This window comes from Ambystoma mexicanum, chromosome 2p (genome assembly GCF_040938575.1).
Source record: "Ambystoma mexicanum isolate Mex_15411 chromosome 2p, UKY_AmexF1_1, whole genome shotgun sequence".
Lineage (NCBI taxonomy): Eukaryota > Metazoa > Chordata > Amphibia > Caudata > Ambystomatidae > Ambystoma > Ambystoma mexicanum.
In genome coordinates, this window is record NC_090923.1 from 227,415,503 (window position 1) to 227,435,546 (window position 20,044).

At 48.6% G+C, this 20,044-nt stretch overlaps 1 protein-coding gene across 7 annotated transcripts in view; it reads right to left on the bottom strand.

Annotated features, from left to right (window-relative positions):
• The window catches only part of ITPR1 (inositol 1,4,5-trisphosphate receptor type 1), a 3,145,915-nt gene that overhangs the window by 848,807 nt on the left and 2,277,064 nt on the right, over positions 1-20,044 (bottom strand). For all 7 annotated transcript variants that reach the window (XM_069643506.1, XM_069643503.1, XM_069643505.1 and 4 more), the window contains one exon: positions 14,148-14,261. In XM_069643506.1, coding sequence (XP_069499607.1) covers positions 14,148-14,261 — 114 coding nt within the window. The remainder of the gene's footprint in view (positions 1-14,147; positions 14,262-20,044) is intronic.

A 20,044-nucleotide genomic window follows, 5' to 3' on the forward strand; every position in this document is an offset into this window, starting at 1 on the left:
TGTCTGTGGGCTTACAAAATTGCAAACTGTTACACAATGAATGTTTGAAGGTGTCAAAGTCGTCACCATTGTCAATCATCGTGCCCAGTTCAAAGGAAATGCAATAGGGGCGGTATAAATTGTGACACTACTGATTACTAGAGGTTTGTTTTGTATATATGTAACTGTTGTACAAATTTCGCTCTCTTGCGTCCCCCGAGGTCTGGTAGACACACGTCGCGGGGCGTGGGACCAGTTGGCCAACTGAGACTATTTGCTTTGCAATAAACCCTAGATTTTGGGAATACAACCTCGTGTCTGGCGTATCAGTTTGTGTGTGGTGATTGTGCTTTGCTTCCACAAACGAGGGTCCCTCAGGGGCCCCTTCATTTCTCAAGAGCATCTAGCTTTCTTTGCAGGCCGAGGGCAGTCATGTCTAATAGAATTAGATAATCTGCATATAGCAGATGGCCTATGGCCACTCCCCCTAGTCTAGGTGTGCATGATCTTGGTGGCTCTAGCCTGTCTTTTATGTCCAGAATAAAGAAGTTGTAAATAACAGACGCTAGGGGCACCCTTGTTTTAGGTACGTATTTATTGTTATATCCTGGCTTAAGTTGCCCTGTGTGAAGAGCTTTAATAGCAGCCACAAGGTCTTGCGGGCAATCTTTATGTTTAATTTTTTCCCACAACAGCTGTCGATCTACTTTATCAAAAGCAGCAACCATATTGATGCATTCTAAGAACAATTTTTGATTATCTTGTATGATTTTCATCTTGAAGAGGTCGAGTATAAGCAGATTTAATCTGCTATCCACTCGTTCTACAAAACCTGATTGCCTGCAGTCAAAATTCTCCAATGTGGTTATTCATTCCTTTAGTCTCTTTAGTAAAATTCCTGCAAATATTTTTCCAATCATGATATTTGGCGGTAGTTATCTGGCTTTGTTCAATCACCCTTTTTGAAAATTGGGATTGTTATAGCTTTTTTCCAGGATTTTGGAATCGGTCCTGTTTTGATGATTCTTGCGAATAGCTCATGGCACATGTCCGCCCATAATTTCGGCGATTGTTTTATGATTGAATTTGTCAGGCCGTCAGGGCCCGGTGCGTGGGATGTGCTCACTTTATTGATTAATGTCAGGATTTCGTTTCTATTGAATGCTATGTCCGATGGTTTCTTTGTAGGGCCTTCGTTATTCTTGATGACATTGTTATTCGACTGACTTCCGTGTTCCTGGAAATAGCATATCCATTGTGATTCATGTATTGGATTGATTTGTTCTGCTCCTTGCAGTCTTAAGTTTTGATTTACTAATGACCAAAATAAATTGTCATTTTTATTGTTGATTGCCATCATCATTTGTTCTGCATCTTTTTGATATAACTGTGCTCTGTGGGACTTTATCGAATTCCAGTAGATTCTTTTAAAAGTTTTTCTTTTTTCTATACTACACGGGTTCTTTTGTTTGTATAAGCACCTAAGATCTTTTGCCAGTTGTTTTTTGTTCAGTATTTCTTGATCGAATTTGTGACTTTGTTTTGTTTTTGTTTTCAGGTTTTTCACATTTGTGTCTCTGAATGCAGTCAAGGAACAAGTTACTTACCTGTAACTGTTGTTCTCCAGCATGGGTCTGGCATGGATTCACATGCTCATGATTATTCCCCGTCGTCAGGCTGGGAATCCTTGTTAAAGAAAAAATCAGTTTCACTTCTGAACTGTCTTTCTCCTAACAACCAATCACTGGTCTCTGAGTCATACTGCCCCCAGCCAATGACTGCCCTCTACATAAGCCCCTCGTCTGGCATCCATCTTCAGATGTGGTAGCATGTAAAGTGGCAGTAGGACCAAGAGAAGAGCCACAGAGGGGTTGGCGGGAGGGTTTGCATGCGAATCCATGCCAGACCCATGCTGGAGAACAACAGTTACATGTAAGTAACTTGTTCCTTCTCCCACATGGGGTCTGGCATGGATTCACATGCTCATGAATAAAGAATACATAGCAGTACACACAAGCACAACCACAGGAGGTGTCAAGGCTCAACATTAAGCATCTCTTACCTCCTCACCAGGCTCACCTTCAAGCGAACAGGTTACACAGCACTGCTTGGCCGGCTCTGGACTCCCCTGGAATCCCTGTCGACGCAGTAAAACTTGGTGAAGGTGTGCGCCGACCTCCACGTCGCAGCCCTGTAGATGTCCAGCAGGGACACACCAGACAGGAACGCTGTAGTTGCAGAGATCGCTCTGGTCGAGTGGGATCTCGGATGGCCAGGCAATGGTCGGTTGCCAGTGACAATGGGTGATGCAGCCAGAGAGCCACCTTGAAATGGAAGCCTTGAAGACAGCCCTCCCATGGTTCACAGGGCCAAAGTTCACAAACAGCTGTAACGCCTTCCGAAAACTCTTTGTGCGGTCCATGTAGAACTCCAGCGCTCTAGCCACATCCAGGAAGTGCAAAGTCCTCTCAGTCTGCGATAAAGGCGACGGGAAGAAAACAGGTAACATCAAGGGCTCGTTGAGATTAAAGTCCGAGGGCACCTTGGGCATGAAGGAGGGATGTGTCCGTAGCACTACCCTCATCAGTGGAAATGTTAAATACAGTGGTTTACAAGAGAGGGCCTGGATCTCTCCTACTCGTCGTGCGGAGGTGATGGCCACAAGAAACGCTGTCTTCCACGATAAGAATTTCAGTGGCGCCGAAAGTACAGGCTCGAACGGTGGACCCATGAGCCTAGTCAGTACCACAATGAGCTCCCACGCCGGGTCCGGAGCCTTCACCAGCAGGAACGAATGGAAAAGTCCTTTGATGAACTCCTTGACTTGGCGGAGTGACCACAGCGACGACCGTCCTGAAGTTCTGTCGTAGCGGGAGATGGCCGCCAGATGAACCTTGATGGAAGCATGCGCCAGTCCTGCTTTGGCCAGCAACAGCAAATACGGCAACACCGGAGGAGCCATAATCCGTAGAGGGTCTATCTTCTGTGCACGGTACCAGACGGCGAACCTCTTCCACTTAAGTCTGTAGCATTTCACTGTAGACGAAGCCCAGGCCTTGGCAAGTACCTCCTTGCAGTCCGCCGGGATCTCGTATCCTCCAAACTCGAGCGCTGCAGGACCCAGACCTGCAAGTTCAGCGACCCGGGGTCGTGATGCAGGATCGCGTCTCCTTCTCTGGCGAGAAAATCTTCGACTACCAGAAACTTGACTGGAGGGGACACTGACAAGTCCAGAAGGTCCCGGTACCATATCTGCCTCGGCCATGCCGGTGCGACGAAGATCATCCTGCACCGGGACCGTCTGAGTCGATTGATGAGTCGCAGAAGCAACAGGGGGGCGGGGGGAAGAACGCATTCAGAAGAAGGCCATCCCAGGAGAATGAGAATGCATTCCCCATGCTCCCCGGCTGGGGAAACCTACTGGCGAACCTCCAGCACTTGGTGTTCGTCGCTGTTGCAAACAGATCGATATGGGGATTGCCACTTGGTCCTGCCGAAGCTCCCACTCGTGGCACGAGCGCAGCTCCCTGCTGAGGGAAATCGGCGATGATGTTCTTCACTCCTGCCAGATGAAACGAGGAACATCCCCTGGGCAATGGCCCCAGTGCCATAGGTCCTGCGCCTCTCTGGGGAGTGCTGGGGATCGGGTGCCCCCCCTTCTTCCGGATGTAGAACATCGTGGTGGCGTTGATCGTGGCGACCCGTATAACCTTGCCCTTGTGGGACGGAAGGAAATACTTGGGGGCCCAAAACACTGTCCGTAGCTCCACTACATTGATATGCAACGACGTCTCCTCCGGTAGCCACAGGCCTCTTGCGTGGAGACTTCCGATGTGCGCCCCCCTTCCCTCCAGGGAGGCGTCTGTCATAACCATCTCCTGATGAGGTTGGGTCTGGAAGTCGGAGCCTGCCGACAGATGCACGTGGACACCCCACCACCTTATCGCTCGACGGAAATTCTTGTCGAGAGAGATCTTGTCCTCGAAGCTTCCCAATACCTGGATCCAACGGGCGTCGAGGAACTCTTGCAGCGGCCGCATCCAAAGCCTGCACAGTCGAACGAGGTATATGCATGACATGCCGAGAAGGGACTTGATGGACCTCACCCTTGCAATCTTCAGGGTCAATAGCCATTGCACCTTGCCAAGGATGGCCACTATCCTCTCCTCTGATGGGGACACCAGACATGACACCGTGTCGAGCCGAGACCCCAGAAAAAGTGTGTCTTGCGATGGCAACAAGCAAGACTTCGCATAGTTCACTGAGAACCCCTGCTCCGACAACAGCTAGACAGTTTCCGATGTGCGTGCGACAGCAATCTCCCTCGATTTCACTCGGATGAGCCAGTCGTCCAGGTAGGGGTAAACGTGGATCCCTCGTAGACGCAGCTGCGCCACCAATGGCCCCAGGCACTTGGTGAAAACCCTTGGCGCCGACTTCAATCCGAAGCGAAGGGCCTTGAACTGATCTATCGCGCCCTTCTTCAGCATGGCCCGCACCTCCAGCAAAAGTTGAGACATGGTTTTCCTGCCTGGCCACAGGTGGTATTGCGAGGACACTTTAGTTGGAATTCCAGAGTGTGTCCATGGGCCACTGTGTCCAGCACCCAACGGTCGGTGGAGATGGACTTCCACATGCTGACGAAGTTCGCCAGCCGGCCTCCCACTGGGGTGCGCGGGTGGAGGCCCGACGTCACGGCCGGTTCAATCTTGCTTCGCCGCTGCCTTGGGGACCTTGGCAGCGACCTCCACTGGACTTGCTCCGGCCCCTGTAGGCCTCCCGGCCCGAAGAGCGGGACGGTTGACGGTAATAGGATGAGCTTCCGCCGAAGCCCTTGAAGGAACCTTGGGACTGTCCTCTGGAGATCCGAAAGGACAGCCGTCGCTGTTGCAGGGTGCCCAAGGAACGAGCTGTCTCTGTATCCTCCTTGACGGCCTGGAGGGACTCGTCCACGGTCTTTTCGAACAAATTATCCCCATCGAAAGGCATGTCCAATACCCTCAACTGTACCTCCTGGTGATGCCACCTCGCCCTCCTGCAGGATCTCCAAAGCTTCTGCTCTCTTGTCCTCAGGAAGGAAGTCCAGGAGGGGAGCGATCTTAAACCAGACCACCTTGTCGTAGCGTGCCACAATGGCGAGGGCGTTGGCTGCCGATGTGATGACTTGTCGTCCCATGGCGTCCAACTTCTTCCCCTCGCTGTCCGGGGGAGAGGAGGTCGTTGATGCCGCCGGGCCAAAGTATTTCTTCCTTTCCGCCGCCGAGACTACTGAATCCGGGGAAGGCTGGGACCTTAAACACTTGGGTACAGAGTCCGACACCCTGTACTTCTTTTCGTACCGGTGCCTCTTGGCCGGGGCTGACGACAGGTTCTTCATAAGGGGCAGCCCCTCGTCCCAAATATCGTCCAACAGAGGGATCGACAGCACGGTCTTCCTCTTTGCCTTGTGGCGTAGGTACAGGAACCCCTCCTTTTCCTTGGGGGTCAGCTGAAACAGGTCAAGGGCCCCAGAGATCATGGCATGGAACGAGCCTATCTCCTAACCCTCCGTCGTCATCTGTGCCAGTCGTTGCAGTGTCTTGGTCGGTAACCTCCCTCGGTGGAGGGGAGGGGGGCGATGGGTGAAAAGGCGGTGGAGGGTGCACTCTCCCCTTCTTGGTAGGGGGCGCACCTGATGGCTCCGGCGCCGCAGGATCTTCCGGCACCGCGGGATCCTCTGTCGGCGGAAGGGGCACCCTCGTCCGAATCTCCAAACACAATGTGTGGGGTGCCTGGAGAATGTCCACCGAAATGTCTGCTGGGGGTTGAGGTGGTTGCTGCGGAGGCAGGAGCGATGGTGGCAGCGGTGTAGGGTTCTCCAACTCCTCCACGGCCTGCTCCTCCTCGTCGGTCTCGTCGCCTCCCTCGTCGGAGTCCCTCACGTAGGCCTTGGCCTCTATGAATTTCTTCTCCAAAATGGTTTGGAGAGTAGAAAGCTCCTCCTCAGAGGAGATGTCCATGCCCTGCAGGACTACCGTGCCCCCAGCCCTTCTGTTCGACCAGGGGAGATGGTTACGGGGAGATGGGCATCACCTTCTCCGGCATCTTCTCCATGGGCTGGAACGATTCCCTCCTGGCAGGCAGAGAAAATCTTGTCTTGGGGACCGTACCCTGCTAACCCGTGTTTGCGGCCTTCGCTAGGGACGCCACCACGCCTTCAATGGACGGCTTTGCCGGTTGAAACAGGGCCTGCACGACCTTGGTCGAGCTAGGGGCCTTCACCTTGGGGGGAGGGTCAGTGCCCTGCTCCCCTTTGGCCTTCTCTGACTGGCCCATCCGGGGCTTCTCCAGAAGCTTACCCGGGTGGTCCGACTTCCTCTTCTTCGCCGAACCGGAGCGTTGGCTCGTGGTCGAAGTTGCCGGGGCCACCGAGCCCGCCCTGGCCGCCGGGGAGCCTGTTGCAACGGTGCTCCTGGTGCCCCCGGACTTGCGGTGCTTGGCCTTCTGTTGGGCCCTCGTTGCCGAGGCACCCTCAAAGGTCTTAGAAGACTCAGATTTCTTCTTGTGGCTGGGGGAGGCATGCTGCTGGGACTCACCCGTATCAGGGACCTTGACCTGCAGCCACTCCGTGAGACGCCTGCGTCGATCCTTCATGGTGCGGGGAACCATCTCCTGGCAAAACGCACAGTCATCCTCCACGTGCGATAGTCGGAATGCAGACAGAGGCACACAGAATGCCCATCGTCCAAGTAGATGTTCCGCAGGCAACAACCTGGACAAACCTTGAACAGAGGCGTTGAGTCTTCCTTCTCCTCTTCCATGTCCACGCGGGGTAGGCCTTGAAGAAGCTTCTGGAATCCTCCAAGAAGAAACACGACAAAAATTCACCCTTGTGGGGCGCTGAAGAATCCGAAAACGGGTCCCCGTTAATCGGAAGATGGATCGATGGAGCTTGAGACTCGATTGACCGGAACAATAGAATAGAACTCTTAGAAAAATCGCAAAACGCAGTAAAAGCCCGAGAGCTATAGCACATGGACTCCCCAACACTTGAACGTGTGGTAAAAATCTGAAGATGGCTGCCAGAGGAGGGGCTTAGGTAGAGGTCAGTCATTGGCTGAGGGCAGTATGACCAAGAGACCAGTGATTGGTTGATAGGTGAAAGACAGTTTAAAAGTGAAACTGAAACTGATTTTTTTCTTTACCAAGGATTCCCAGCCTGACGACGGGGAATATTCATGAGCATGTGAATGCCAGACCCCATGATGGGAAAGCATGATTCATATTCAATGTTTGAGTCTGTTGCCTCATGCCAATTTTTTATGGCTTTGGTAAGAAGTGGTACCACTTTTATTGGCAATCTCAGTCGGGTTCGATGTTATTTATTTCCACGGTTTTTTATTTTTGTCTTTGATACTATTTTGTTTAGTTCTTGACAAATAAGAATTATAATACTATGATCATTTTTTTGTAGTTTGCAAAATATTTTGCGAGATCATTTTTTGATAAGTTTCACCATCGAAAAAAAAGTAATCTAATGTTGCTGAAGCATTGTAGGAGGCCCATGTGGGGGCCCCCTGAAGGTCGCCAGACACATTACCATTCGCTAAATTAAGATCGCAGATTTTCATCTCATTCATCCATTTCCATGAACAAGATTCGTTTTTGGCATAAACAAGATTTATATTCATCTGGCTTCCGCTTTTTAAGGCAGTCAATGTTCAAATCACCACAAAGAATGAAGGATGAGGTTAGATATTCTGCTCTTAATTCATTGAGATGCTTGATAACAGTTAAGAAAGGTTCACCATCCTTTGCTTTTGTGTTCCAAAATAGGTTGAATATAATGCAGCTCTTCCTTTCCGTTTGTCCCAAACACTCTTCTTGAATTATTGTTTTTATAATACTTTGCCATTGGAACAGTTTATTATAATAGTCGAGAGGCCCACTGACGGTCTTCCTTTTTGGCTATAATATGCTTTATTTAGTAAGGATGTAAAGCCATCCAAGTTCGGAGTTTCTTGCAGCCAACATTCTTGTATACAGATAATGTCTGATTCTAAAAACTCCTCATTGATGTTTTTAAATAAATGGTTGAATCCTTGTGAGTTCCAGGAGGAGATACTGAAGTTGGTTGCCAAACTTGGGCATTCGATCTAGTTGTTGTCAATCAGCGCAAAAGTTTCCGCTAGCTAGCCCGAAGATCTTTTTGGATACATTTTTCTCACTATGGGCGCTTCTTTTGTTTGTGTGTCCATTTTGTTTTCTGCTCGTCCTTTAAAGGTCATGCGGATGGCTGTTGGGCCTCTCAGTATTGTGGGTAAAAATCTTATGGGTTTCATGTCTAGGTCAGCTTTTGTATTTTCCTTTTGGGGTGAACAGCAATCTTGTAAGTGTTTTTTCTCTTGTTCATTCATCTGGCTTTCACATGTTTTGAGATCAAACCCAAGAAATCCGCAGCTGAGCACAGCAGATCAGTAACTGACTTGGATGCTAGATGGATACAAATTAGATCTGTTTCTGATTTTATTTGAAATGCCACGATATTAATGTCTTTCGGTTCAACGACACAGATTTGCGGTACGTTATACAGTAGCCGTCATTTGCTTTTAGCAACCATTCTAATAGGAGTTTATGGATGGTTTTTGCTTCCTCCTTTGCCTCTCGCGGACACATTCGGTGTCTTGGCTCTTTGTGGCTCAATTCTCTTTGTAGCCTTTGAGTCTTGTCGAGATGTTTTCTTTATTTTGCTCGATGCTGGTTTGATTGCTCTATCATTGTATTGAGTAATTTGCGTTGTTTATTTTCTATTTTATTTTTTTCTTCACGATGTTCTCTTTTTTCTGGTAGCGTTACAAAGGGACTGATGGAATCGGTCAATACTTTTCGTTACTCTTGTTTTTTCATCTCTTTATGCAGATCTTCGTTATTGTCTTCAGTTTCTAACTATTACGCTGTTGTTTTCATAAGTGGATAGGAGCAGTAATGCAGCTTGAGTGCTATCATGTATTTCACTTGACTCAGACTCTCTTATATTAGTGTTGTTTGCATGATGACATTCTCTTTCCAGTTGTGTTTTTACTTGTCTAAGACGAGCCTCTTGTCCATGTGTTCCTTTTGTCCTTTACCATCTAGTGGGTTTTCAAATGGATTTAAATTTCGGATAAAATTACGGGAGCCGTCAATTGATGATGTTTTTTGATTCGGCAGATTTTTTGTTTTCTTATTTTGACTTTCCGATTGATTTTTAATTTTTTTGTTTGGAGGTCCAGTCATTCTCTTTCTGCTTCCTGGGTCTTGTCCATTTGCATCGTTTGTGTTCTCACTGTTGAATAAGGCAAGCAGGTCTTTGTTGTGTTTCACACTTGGTTTCCAATCTATAGGACCTGTTAGCGGATTCATCTTGATGCTCTGGTTTCTTGGTCTTTGCTCATGGCAGGTTTTTGGGTTGCTTTCTAATGCTTCTGGGACTATATTGTCCATAGATGGTATTTCCGTTGATGTCAAAGTTGCAGATTGCTGCACAGATTCCGCACCTTTTTCACTTTGTATTTCATTTGTAAGGCATTTTCCATTCATTGATGTCTCCTGCTCTGCAGTTTCTTGGAGTTGATCTTTTTTATGTTGTTTTCAGGGGCACTAGTTACGTCGGTCGTGTTTTTTGCCGAACCAGAATTGTACAAAACAGCCATCAAATCACACTGACCAGAGGCCATCAACAGTTTGTGGTCAGAGACTTCTTGAGCCCTTTGTGTACCATCCTGTGATGTTATTGTACTTCCTGGGTGTATCTTTGTATGACCAATGAGCTGCGAGAGCAGCTCTTTTGGCTTAAAATGCATTTTATAGATTTTGTTTCGGTCAGGGATTTTGCTCTCTCTCTTGTTTCCACTCCGTGCAGTTGTTTTTGTAGCTTACTAGAGCTGGGGATATTCTCTTTTATAATCAGGCATTCTTTTGCAGGTGCCTTATTTAGCTTTTGTGTAGATCGTGATTTTATTTCTATTTGATATACACTCTCTAGCTGTTGCCTCAGCCTAGAACGTGTCTGTTGCAGGTTTTCTGGAATCCCCCTTTCTGTTTCAAGGCACTCTGCCTGATTTTTGGTGAGTTGCACTATTTGTTGTGCTTGCCGGGATTCTCCCGGATCACTTATTGTGTCCGCCGACGCAGGTGAATCCATGCTACCCATCTGGGGCTGATTTATTTTGTGATCTTGAGCTTTTATTGATGAAGCTTTTGGTAATTTAAAATATGCTTCTTCGCTTGGCAGACAGAAAACATCTTTGTTTTCATCAGCACAGAATTCCCGCACCACACAACAGGGCTCCTCTCTCTCCCCTTGCACACCCAAATTATTGAAGTTCAAACCCTCCCCGCTCCAAAACAGCTGCAGCGAACCAACAAAACACGGAAGAGACCGCAGGAAGCCCACAGGTCACACCATCGCAAGCACGAGCATGTACGGGGCACGGGAGAAGGTGCAGGGGGCCGGGGATCGGCAAGGCCGATTTACACGTACCTGGTCCAGTTTTCTGCACGCGTCGTTTGTTGAAACCTCCAGGGTCGTAATACTCTGTTTGCCGGAGTGAACCAACACAATGTTATTTATTTCAACGATACTCTTCTCCATAACGGTCGGGGTATTCCATTGCTCATTGGAGTTCAGCGAGGACGTCCCTCCATCTTCACAAAGGGCGCCATGTTTGCTGTGAACGCCTGGCAGCTTACTACACCTGAGTGCGCGGAGCCAGGCTATTTGGAGAAGGATCCATGTCGCCACGCAGCGTCCTCGCTGTAAACAATCCGTGGATCCTCAGCGTCTAGAATGTATTTTAAAGCAGCCTCTAAGCTCGGAATAGAAGAGATACTGCAGGTTCAGGACAGACTTCCTCACGCCACCACAGTCTGCTACACTCTGCAAACACTCCTCAATTATTTCCAATCCATAAATAATTTAAATTTTTTTTTTAAATATATATATATGTATATGTTTTTACAGTCTTTGACACCTTCCTACTCACACTTTGTGATCCCGAGTTGAGCTCCAAACAATATTTGAGGAATCACTTTTGTGTGGGCCTTTTGGTTCCATGGGTTTCCGGGGAGTGGCTTCCAAATCGCAAACTCATTTTGTTTGTACAATATAAGCTCAGATTGAAATGGAATGTCCAATAACTGAAATATTTAGTATGTATTTCTTTCACAAACCACTAAGCAGTTTTGCCTTCATTCGCCACATGAGTTTGATCCAAACTAATGTTTACCTAATAGAGTAGAGCAATGTCTGCATATATTAAATATGTAAAAGGCATTCAAATGATAGAAGTGCAAGAATAGGAAAGGCACATACTGCTGAGAGGCAGCAAGGCAACACTCCCAAAAACAACAATTTCTCCAAACAGGAATGGAAAACCATGAGCACACCCAGGACTGATTCATGAGGAATCCACTGAAATCTGTCATGTGGAGTTAGGGAGAATTCTCCGTTAAGGCTAATTTCCCAAACCTAGTGAGTCCCCCAGCAGCTTTGCTGGATTTTTGGGGTTTATTTTTTCTCCTGCTAAGAGTGAGACTGTTTCTCCCACTCTTAGGCATGATTTGAGAATGTCCTTTGACTGTAAATGTGTTTTATGGGCTATGGGGTCTTTTACTCCATAGGGCTTCATGTGTTTTTGGTATGTGTGTTACACAGCACCCTCAGGAAAGTAACACAGGGGTATCATCGTGACCCCCAAACACAGACTCCATACCCTGGGACTGACTACTGTCTCCCAGGGCATATAAAGTCACCATGGGCTTTACTAGTCTCAAATTGTGAACAGAACCAGTACAAACCATCATATTGTGGAAGTACTGGTAGGGGTAATTCGATTGCCCCTGGGTCTGTTTTCCAAAGGGGCACTGTCCAGTCCCCCCTTGTCGAGTTTCTGGCTGGTGGCAGTGGATACCACGCGAAATATTCCACCGTAATATTTCCTATGGGATTTTCCCATTGATTTTAAACGCACCACTTTTCGGTGCAATGTTAAAGATACCGCTGGGTTATTTATTTAATATCTATTCCCCGGTTGGGTCTTTTTGCCAGGACTCGGTTTTAAAATGGCGTTTGTGTTCACCTCTGAAACTCTAAACCAAGTCGAGCCCTTTCTGCCACTTTTTGGCGGGCTTCTCCACAGAAGCCCTCCAAATGGTGCAACTCTGTCTGGGGTCTACAGGATGTGCGGGAGGGGGATTGGGCACCCCGGACTGAGTTGCCTTGGCAACTCAAGTCGCACTCTTGTGTGATTGGCCCAGTGGTGAGCCGCCCGGCACACCACTTAGCATGTTTGAGTGACAGCTAGGCTGTTGAATGGGGGTTTTTCTGCATAAAAGCAGGGCTTTGGGGACTGGAACTTCAGAAGTCGCCACAGGACCTCAAGAATCCGAAGAGGGGTGAAGCTGAGCCATCTACGACGACGACACCACCGGTGGAGCCCTGCGGTACGAACTCACCACTTCCCCGACGACAGAGGAGATCTTCTTCCAGGAGAGTCTTCTTCCCTTTGAGCTGGTGGGACCAACCAGTTCGCCTTTTTCGCCTTCCTGGACGTCTCGTGGTCGAATCGCCCGTGCCAGGCACCCTGGCGGCCGGATAGCCACGCTTCACCACTACCGTGAATAAAAGGGTCGTGCCTTTTAAATCGGGAACTCCGCGGCTGGTTTCTTCCCTGGCAGTGCAACGACCTCCAGCTTTCTTCCTCGTCGAGATCATCTCTTCCCCTGGTCGAAGCTACGACTCGCACCTGCTGCCAGGAACAACTGCCACCGCTGGCGCTTTCTCACCATTTCAGGTACTGCATCCCACCTGGTCTCCCTTGCAACGGATTGTTCAAGGTGTCCCGTAAATCCTTGACCTTCCAACTGGGGTGACCTCAGACCTGCTAACTTTGCCTTTCTGAACTGATCCAACCTCTTTTTGACTTTTCTGAAAAGACTTTGAGTGCTTTTCCACTGTGTGATCTTGGGCACATTCCACCTTGTTCTCTCAAAGAGTGGGCCTGGCCTATGAACTTTTTGCTCTACAGTAGACCCTGCCTTTCTTGACTTGCTGTGGTTTCTTAAAAGTGTTGGTACTGTGTTATTTTCCTACTCTGCCTTTTCTCTCCCTTTTTAAACGAATTATTAGTAGTGCCATCTACGGTTACGCGCTCACCTCTGTTTTGCTAAATAAGTGGTGTCTTAACCTAGACTTAACCTAGACTTGTCGAATAATTAACTAGGGAGGTGTATATACTTATAGTGACTGTTTGAACGTGCTTGATATATTAGTGCCAGTATATTTTCATAAGTGTGTTTTAAAATAAATAATTATATATTTGTATACCAAAGCTCGGGTCAGTGTTTGCTTGTTCTACTGTGTTTTTGGCCCTATTGTGTATACTCTATATAATGCCTAACTCTTCTTGAGAGAAGTCTGACTGCTCAGACACAGCTACCAGGTAAATCTGGGTGGTGCAGACTGCTACCAATTGGGTTTACTGCTTACTCCTGTGGTCTTAAACTTTTTGCAGTGGTCCCCAAGGGAACTGCACATGTTTCTGCCTAACATGTGGTTCATTCAGCAGGAGAAAAGAATCACACAGGAGTCATTAAAGGCAACAGGGCACTTTTGGTTTTGTACATAATCTGTGCAAGACATGCATGATTAGCAAGATGGAGATATGGATCTCCACTTTGTCCAAGAAAACGATCAGATGTGCCAAAACTCCTTCAAACGCCTCTTGTGACTCCTGAAGCCCCAAACATTCCTCCGATCGTTTAGTATGCCTTGAAGATAACCATATACTTCTTTATTACAACGTCTGAAATAGCCCATTTGGGATCTGGCTCATCTTGTTGCAGTATTTAGTTTGGCATGCCCCCCATATAACCCACCCCACTACCCATAAAAAACATTGTAATATACACAAACCCAGCTCCTCCCCCACCCTCCTCCAACCAAAGAATGCAGCAAAAACCACAGCGAAATTGCCACAACGAGGATGACAGGTGCGCCTATTTAAACCGCTCATGCTCACTTTGCAAGAGGTCACAGACTAGTCCTAGGATTTCTGTCAACTGCCCAGTTGATTCTATGTGCAGAGATAAGTCCCTCAACCCACAGAAACATTGACAAGTCACAGTAGTTCTTCTGAAACAAACCCTACCTCGATTTGAGCTGTGTGTTTAGCATAGAACTCCAGTGCATCGTCTCCTTCCACTGTCGGCCCACTAGCACACGGTTTTAGCATGTGCTGCAACTCCTTGTTGTGACGTGCCAACTAGAATGCAAATGTGCATAATCACAAAATACAATAGGTCAATTGGGTGACGAGAGGAGAAGGCTCGAAAGGGTAGGAAAGAAATATGAGTAGATGTATACAACACGATCTAGTCGTAAACTATGGAATAAAGGTCAGAAAGAACGGCAGTGGAGAAGGATTTGTGAGATAAATGGAAGGGAGAAAAGAATGGGTTAAACAGAAAGAACCAAACAGGACTCAGACTCAAATGGTTACCTTTTGGTTGACACTGCAAAAGTAGGAAGAACACATTTCAAAAGGTCCAGAAATGGCATAAGTATGACAACATAACTAAGCAGTTTGCGTGGGTCACTCGGTTTGTGCCTTTAAATAGTACAGTAATATTTAATTCATCTTCCCTGGGTTCTAAATCGGCTCAGAAACCCTACAGTGAAACAAATAGCAATGGAAACCTATATTTTTAGGATAGTTGAGCCCCAATGGGTACATCACGTCTCTACACGTTCCTCATTCTTAGCATCTCAAACCAACATGGGTCCCAGTTCAACACTTCTGTATCACTGCTCCAGTGCAATTGACAGTATACCACACTAAATAACCCCAATGTCCTTCCGGCTTTTTAAGTATCTTACCACAGAACAAGGACCTCAAATCTGAACTAGCATAGTCACTTGTTAATTTAATATCTTATAATGCACTACTATACACATTCAAAAAAGGTCTGGGAGCTACACAGCCAAAGGAGAAATGACTTACCGTAATGTTCTTTATATGGTTTCTTCTCTTGCAGATTCCTCATCAGATAGATATCCCCTTACAAACTGCTCGAAAAAGTTTCAACAGGGGGCGGCGCAGTGGACATCAACTCAGCCGTTAATTGGTCTTGACTGAGTGCTTGATCGGTGGCTCGGGACGGGATGTCGAGCTTCGTATATATACTGAGTCACCACGCCTGGTACCTCAGTTCCCACCTTTCCCTCTATCCCTTCGCCCCCTACACCAAGCCCAGCAACTGCATAGGAAAACCATCAAGAAAAGGATGGCCACCTAGCCAACAGAGGAATAGAAAAACAGAGATCCCACTGGGATAAGCAGAACTAAAAATATATTTCAAAAAGAGAGGTGCGGCTTGCAACCAAGCAGAACAATAGACCCTAAAAACATCACAGCGGTGCAGAGGTGGGTAGAACACCAGAAGATCTATCTCTTTAGAGAGATGCAATTCTGACACGACCTTAGCCAAGAACCCTGGCCTCACTTTTGGAGATACCCTTTCTTAAACAATAAAATTGTGGTCTGCAAGAAAGTGCCTGTAACTCGCTGACCGTTCTGGCTGCCGTAAAGGCAACCAGAAGGCTGTATTCTATGTAAGCAGCCACAGAGAACAAGAAACTAAGGGCTCAAAGGTAGCCGCCATAAGAATGAGAACCAGGTTCAAATCCCAATCTGCTACAACAAAAGAGATAGGCAGAAACCTATTCACAAGGCCCTTCAGAAATTGGGACATAACCGAGATTGTGAAGAAAGAGCCTTGATCCAGAGACCTTTTGAACACAGACCAAGCCACCAAATATCCTTTGATTGTGGTGGCCTGAAGAGGTCAGTAACAAAAGGAACTCCATCACTGTAGTGGGGGTAAGAGGGGGCAAGGGATAGGATCGACCTCACGTTTCCCTTGCCATGACTCAAATCTTCTACACCTACACGCGTAGAGATCTTGAGGACAGTCTGCGTTCAGCCAGCAGCACCTCTAGTACCTCCTCAGAGAGGTACCAGTCATCATATCTCATTCTCTCAGTATCAGGTAATATTATCCCCATATATATGGTCGCCGTAAATAATATCGCCAGGAAAAGGTTGTGGCGATATTATATGGGTGACCATATATATGGGGACAGGGGCACAACAAAAAAAAAAGAAACAAAACAAAGTTCGGGGGTGGCGGGGGTTTCCCCCGCACGTTCCATGCAATAATGTCGCCACAAAAAACTGCCATTTTTCTGCAACATTTTTGCATGGCGAGATTTTTGTGGCAACATTATTACATGGAACCATTCTCTCAAGGGCCACACATGTAGGTTGAGGGATTCCGGGTTCGGGTGGAGCACCCAACCTAACTGGGTCAGGTGATTCGAGTAGCGAGGCCACCAGAGAGGTGGGCAGATGGTCAAGTCCAGAAGGTCCGAGTACCATGCACTCCTCGCCAAATCCGGGGCGATCAAGGTTGCTCTAAACTGCTTAAATCCCCTGGGAACTCATTGAATGACGGGAATCGGAAGGAAGGCATAGAGGAGAGCAAAGATTAGATCCAGTCCACTTGCGTGGCGTTCGCTGGGAATTCCCTCGAGCAAAACGGTCTGCACTTCTGGCTGGACTCTGTGGCAAACCGATCCACCGCTGGGGTACCCCAGAGAGCAAAGACCTCATCTAGGACTTCCTGGCCCACTTCTCACTCGTGTGCAACTGTGCTGTGCCTGGTTCTCCAATCGCCAGAACCACACCAGTACCACACCTGCATCGCCTCTCTGCAAAGGGGGAGGGAGCGCATGGCACTCTGCTTGTTCAGGTAGTACATAGCCACTGCATTGTCAGTCAAGATCAGGACATGCTTCCTCTTCAGAGACAGAGTGGACGCCTTCAGGGCTAACCTGATGGCTTGCAAACTCCAACCTGTTGACGTGCCACATGGCTTCCATTGCTGAACAAAGGCCACTTACCTGCAAGTCCTTGCAGTCAGAGCCCCAGCCCATCAGGGATGCATCCGTGAACACTTGGACGTGAGGCCACAGAGACCAGAAGGGTTCACCCGCTAGCAGGTTTCTGCTATTGGCTCACCAAGTAAGGTTGTTGACCAAGGACCTGGACACCATGAGGACACCCTTCAATGTGCCGAAGTACTGTGACCACTGACATCGCAGGAGCCATTGCAAAGATCGCATCCGCAGCCTGGCCTCTGGAACCAGAAAAATACAGGAGGACATGAGGCCTAAGACGCTGAGGAAGAAAGCCAATGGTAAGGTGTCACGGTCCTGGATCTGCTGAACCATCTGTGCAATGCTGGCTACTCTCTTCCCGGGCGGTAAAGCCTTTTCTGTCCGAGTGTCTAGGACTGCCCTCATGAACTGGAGCCTCTGAGCTGGTGTTGTGTGGGACTTCTGCAAGTTCAGGGAGAAGCCCAGCCTGTGTAGCAGTGAACAGGTGTCCCCGAGATGGGACAAGACCTGCTATGCGACCTCCCTTGGATCAGCGAGTCATCCAGGTATGGAACGCCGGATCTCCTGAGGTGAGACGCGACTACTGCCATGAGCTTGGAGAAGATCCTCGGAGCGGATGTCAACCCAAAGGGAAGCACTTTGAACTGGTATTGCTTGTCCCCCCATGAGCAGCCTCAGAAACCACCTGTGCTTTTGATATATCAGCACATGAAAGTAAGCGTCCTGCAGATCTATGGACACCAGCCGGTCCTGTAACTCGAGAGCATGGAGAATCTCGCTCAACGTCACCATCCTGAATTTGTCTTTTCTCAGAAACTTGTTCAAGGCCCTGAGGTCCAAGATGGGACGGAGACCTCCTCAATTCTTTGGTACCAGCCCGACCCTCTCTGCATGGGTGGTACCTCTTCCGCGGCACCCTTCATCAACAGTGCTCACAGTTCTTACTGGAGATCCTGTTCTGGCTGGCAAGGACGTGGTGGGGGTTTGCCCAGGGGTTTCCTTAAGAAGAGCAGGCAATAAACCCAGCGCACGAGCGGCAGTGTCCAGGTGTTGGAGGTAATATCCTGCCACTGGGTCCAATGCTCGGACAGCCATACTCCAACTGGTAAGTTGTGGGAGGGAAATCAAAGCGGCTTTGAGGACGGAGCCACTGCTCCAGCTGTCTGCTGACCTCTAAAGGCCCCCTTGCCCGTTCCAGAGCGTGAGAAACGCCTCTGCCCCTGTCTGGCTTGCAGGAGCTGAGCCATCCTGCCGTAGTGGACGTAAGGCGCATGTAGCCCCTGCCCCCCCCGAAGCAGAACTAAAGACAGGTTTGACTGGCTGTTGACCAGCTAGGCCGAGCGACTTTGCTGCAAGCGTGGGCTCTGAACTTATGCAAGGAGTTATCAGCCTTCAGGACAAAGAAATTCTCCCCATCAAAAGCTATGTCCAACAATTTACTTTGACATTGGGGAGAACCCTGAGGAGCAAAGATAGGCCTGCCTCCTACAGACCATAGCCAAACCCATCAACTGACCAACCCAGTCCGCCACGGCCAGGCTTGTTTGCAATGACTGTCAGGCACCTCAGTCCCATCATCCACCAACTGCAGGAAACCGTCCCAAAACTCCTCTTGAGGGAAGTACTGGGATGCATGCTCAACTGCTTTCCACAGTCCAAATGAATATTTTGCAAAGCCACAGCAGACATTAGTAGCTTTTAAAGCCATGCTCCCGAAGCAGAAGATTTTCTTTTCTAGGGCATCCACTTTCTTGCCCTCCTTGTCAGTAGGCAAATTGGACGTGGAAGAAGCTGCCCTGGTGGACACTGTGGACACCTAAACAACCAAACCTTCCAAAGTGGGGTGAGAGGAGACAAAAAAAGGGGTCTCCTCTTGCCAGGCTATACTTGCTCATCAGGTTTGAATTAACCAGAGGAATAGTACAGAGGCGTTGCCATAAGGAGGCAACTGGGACGGCGATAGCCAGATTGAATGGAATATTCCTTTCTGTGGGGGAACTTTGTCAAGAATGTCTGTCAGCTCATAGCCCTGGACAGGCACAGCAGGGGTGGGATATTCAGCCCCAAGGTGTTAACTACTCAGTCCTAAGCTTTGCATGAGTATGGGCATAGGGGTAAGTCTGCTGAAGTTCGATATCTGGAGAAGTGTCCAGCCCACTGGCGTTGTGTAGTCCCTCTGCCAAGGCAATGAGGTCTGGCTGGTCAGTAAAATAGTGTGCACCGCCAGCCCTTGAATAACTGGGGTCGACATTGCCCTGGTCTCTGCCGTCGGCACTGAAAATGTATGCCATCGACCCAGAGAAGTCGGATCGAAACAACAGTACAAAAGACCGATTGACGATGGTCTGCGTGGATGGTTTATCGGAAGGTATGGCGATCATATCTGACTATGTTCTGGGCGCCAGTGGCATATCGAGAACGATCAGGGCCTGAGGTGTGCAGGAAGGTCTCCAGGTCGAAGACTTGCCAGATTTGCTCGGCGCCGAGCTCAAAGGCCCCCCTTACACCGACAAACTATGTGCTACCCTGGTGCGGGTCTGCTGTTTTGGGGGCTCGCTCACCAGCACTCCCAGCCACCTTCTTAAACATGGCCAACACCTGGGACTTAAAGTTCTCCCATTCCTGCCTGTACGTCGGCCCTGCAGACGACTTGCCACTTTCCGGCAATGATTCAGTCTCGCCTCTTCTTCTTATGTGAGGACGACGAGTGGCTTTGAGAGTGTGATGTCTTCTTTGCCTTGCCCCAGTGCCTCTCCACTTTTTTAGGTGGGAAGCCTTCCATTTTGGCCTCGGATGACCGAACGATCGACCGTGCCAGAGACTTGGACGGCAGTCGGCCCAATGTGAGCTTGGCTGCCTGCTGCCCAATGGACTTCATGTTCATTTTGACGCAGGATGCACACTCCTCGGTGCGTGACCCATGCCAAGGCACCACATGCATATGTGAAGCGGGTCGGTGACCAACATCTTGGAGCCGCAATCGGAGCACTGCTTGAAGCCCGAGTTCTGAAGCGCGGACATGGCAACTCGCAAAGACAGAAACGTGTCCAAGAAACAAGTGAAATTTAAAAGATCGAAGTCCGCTAG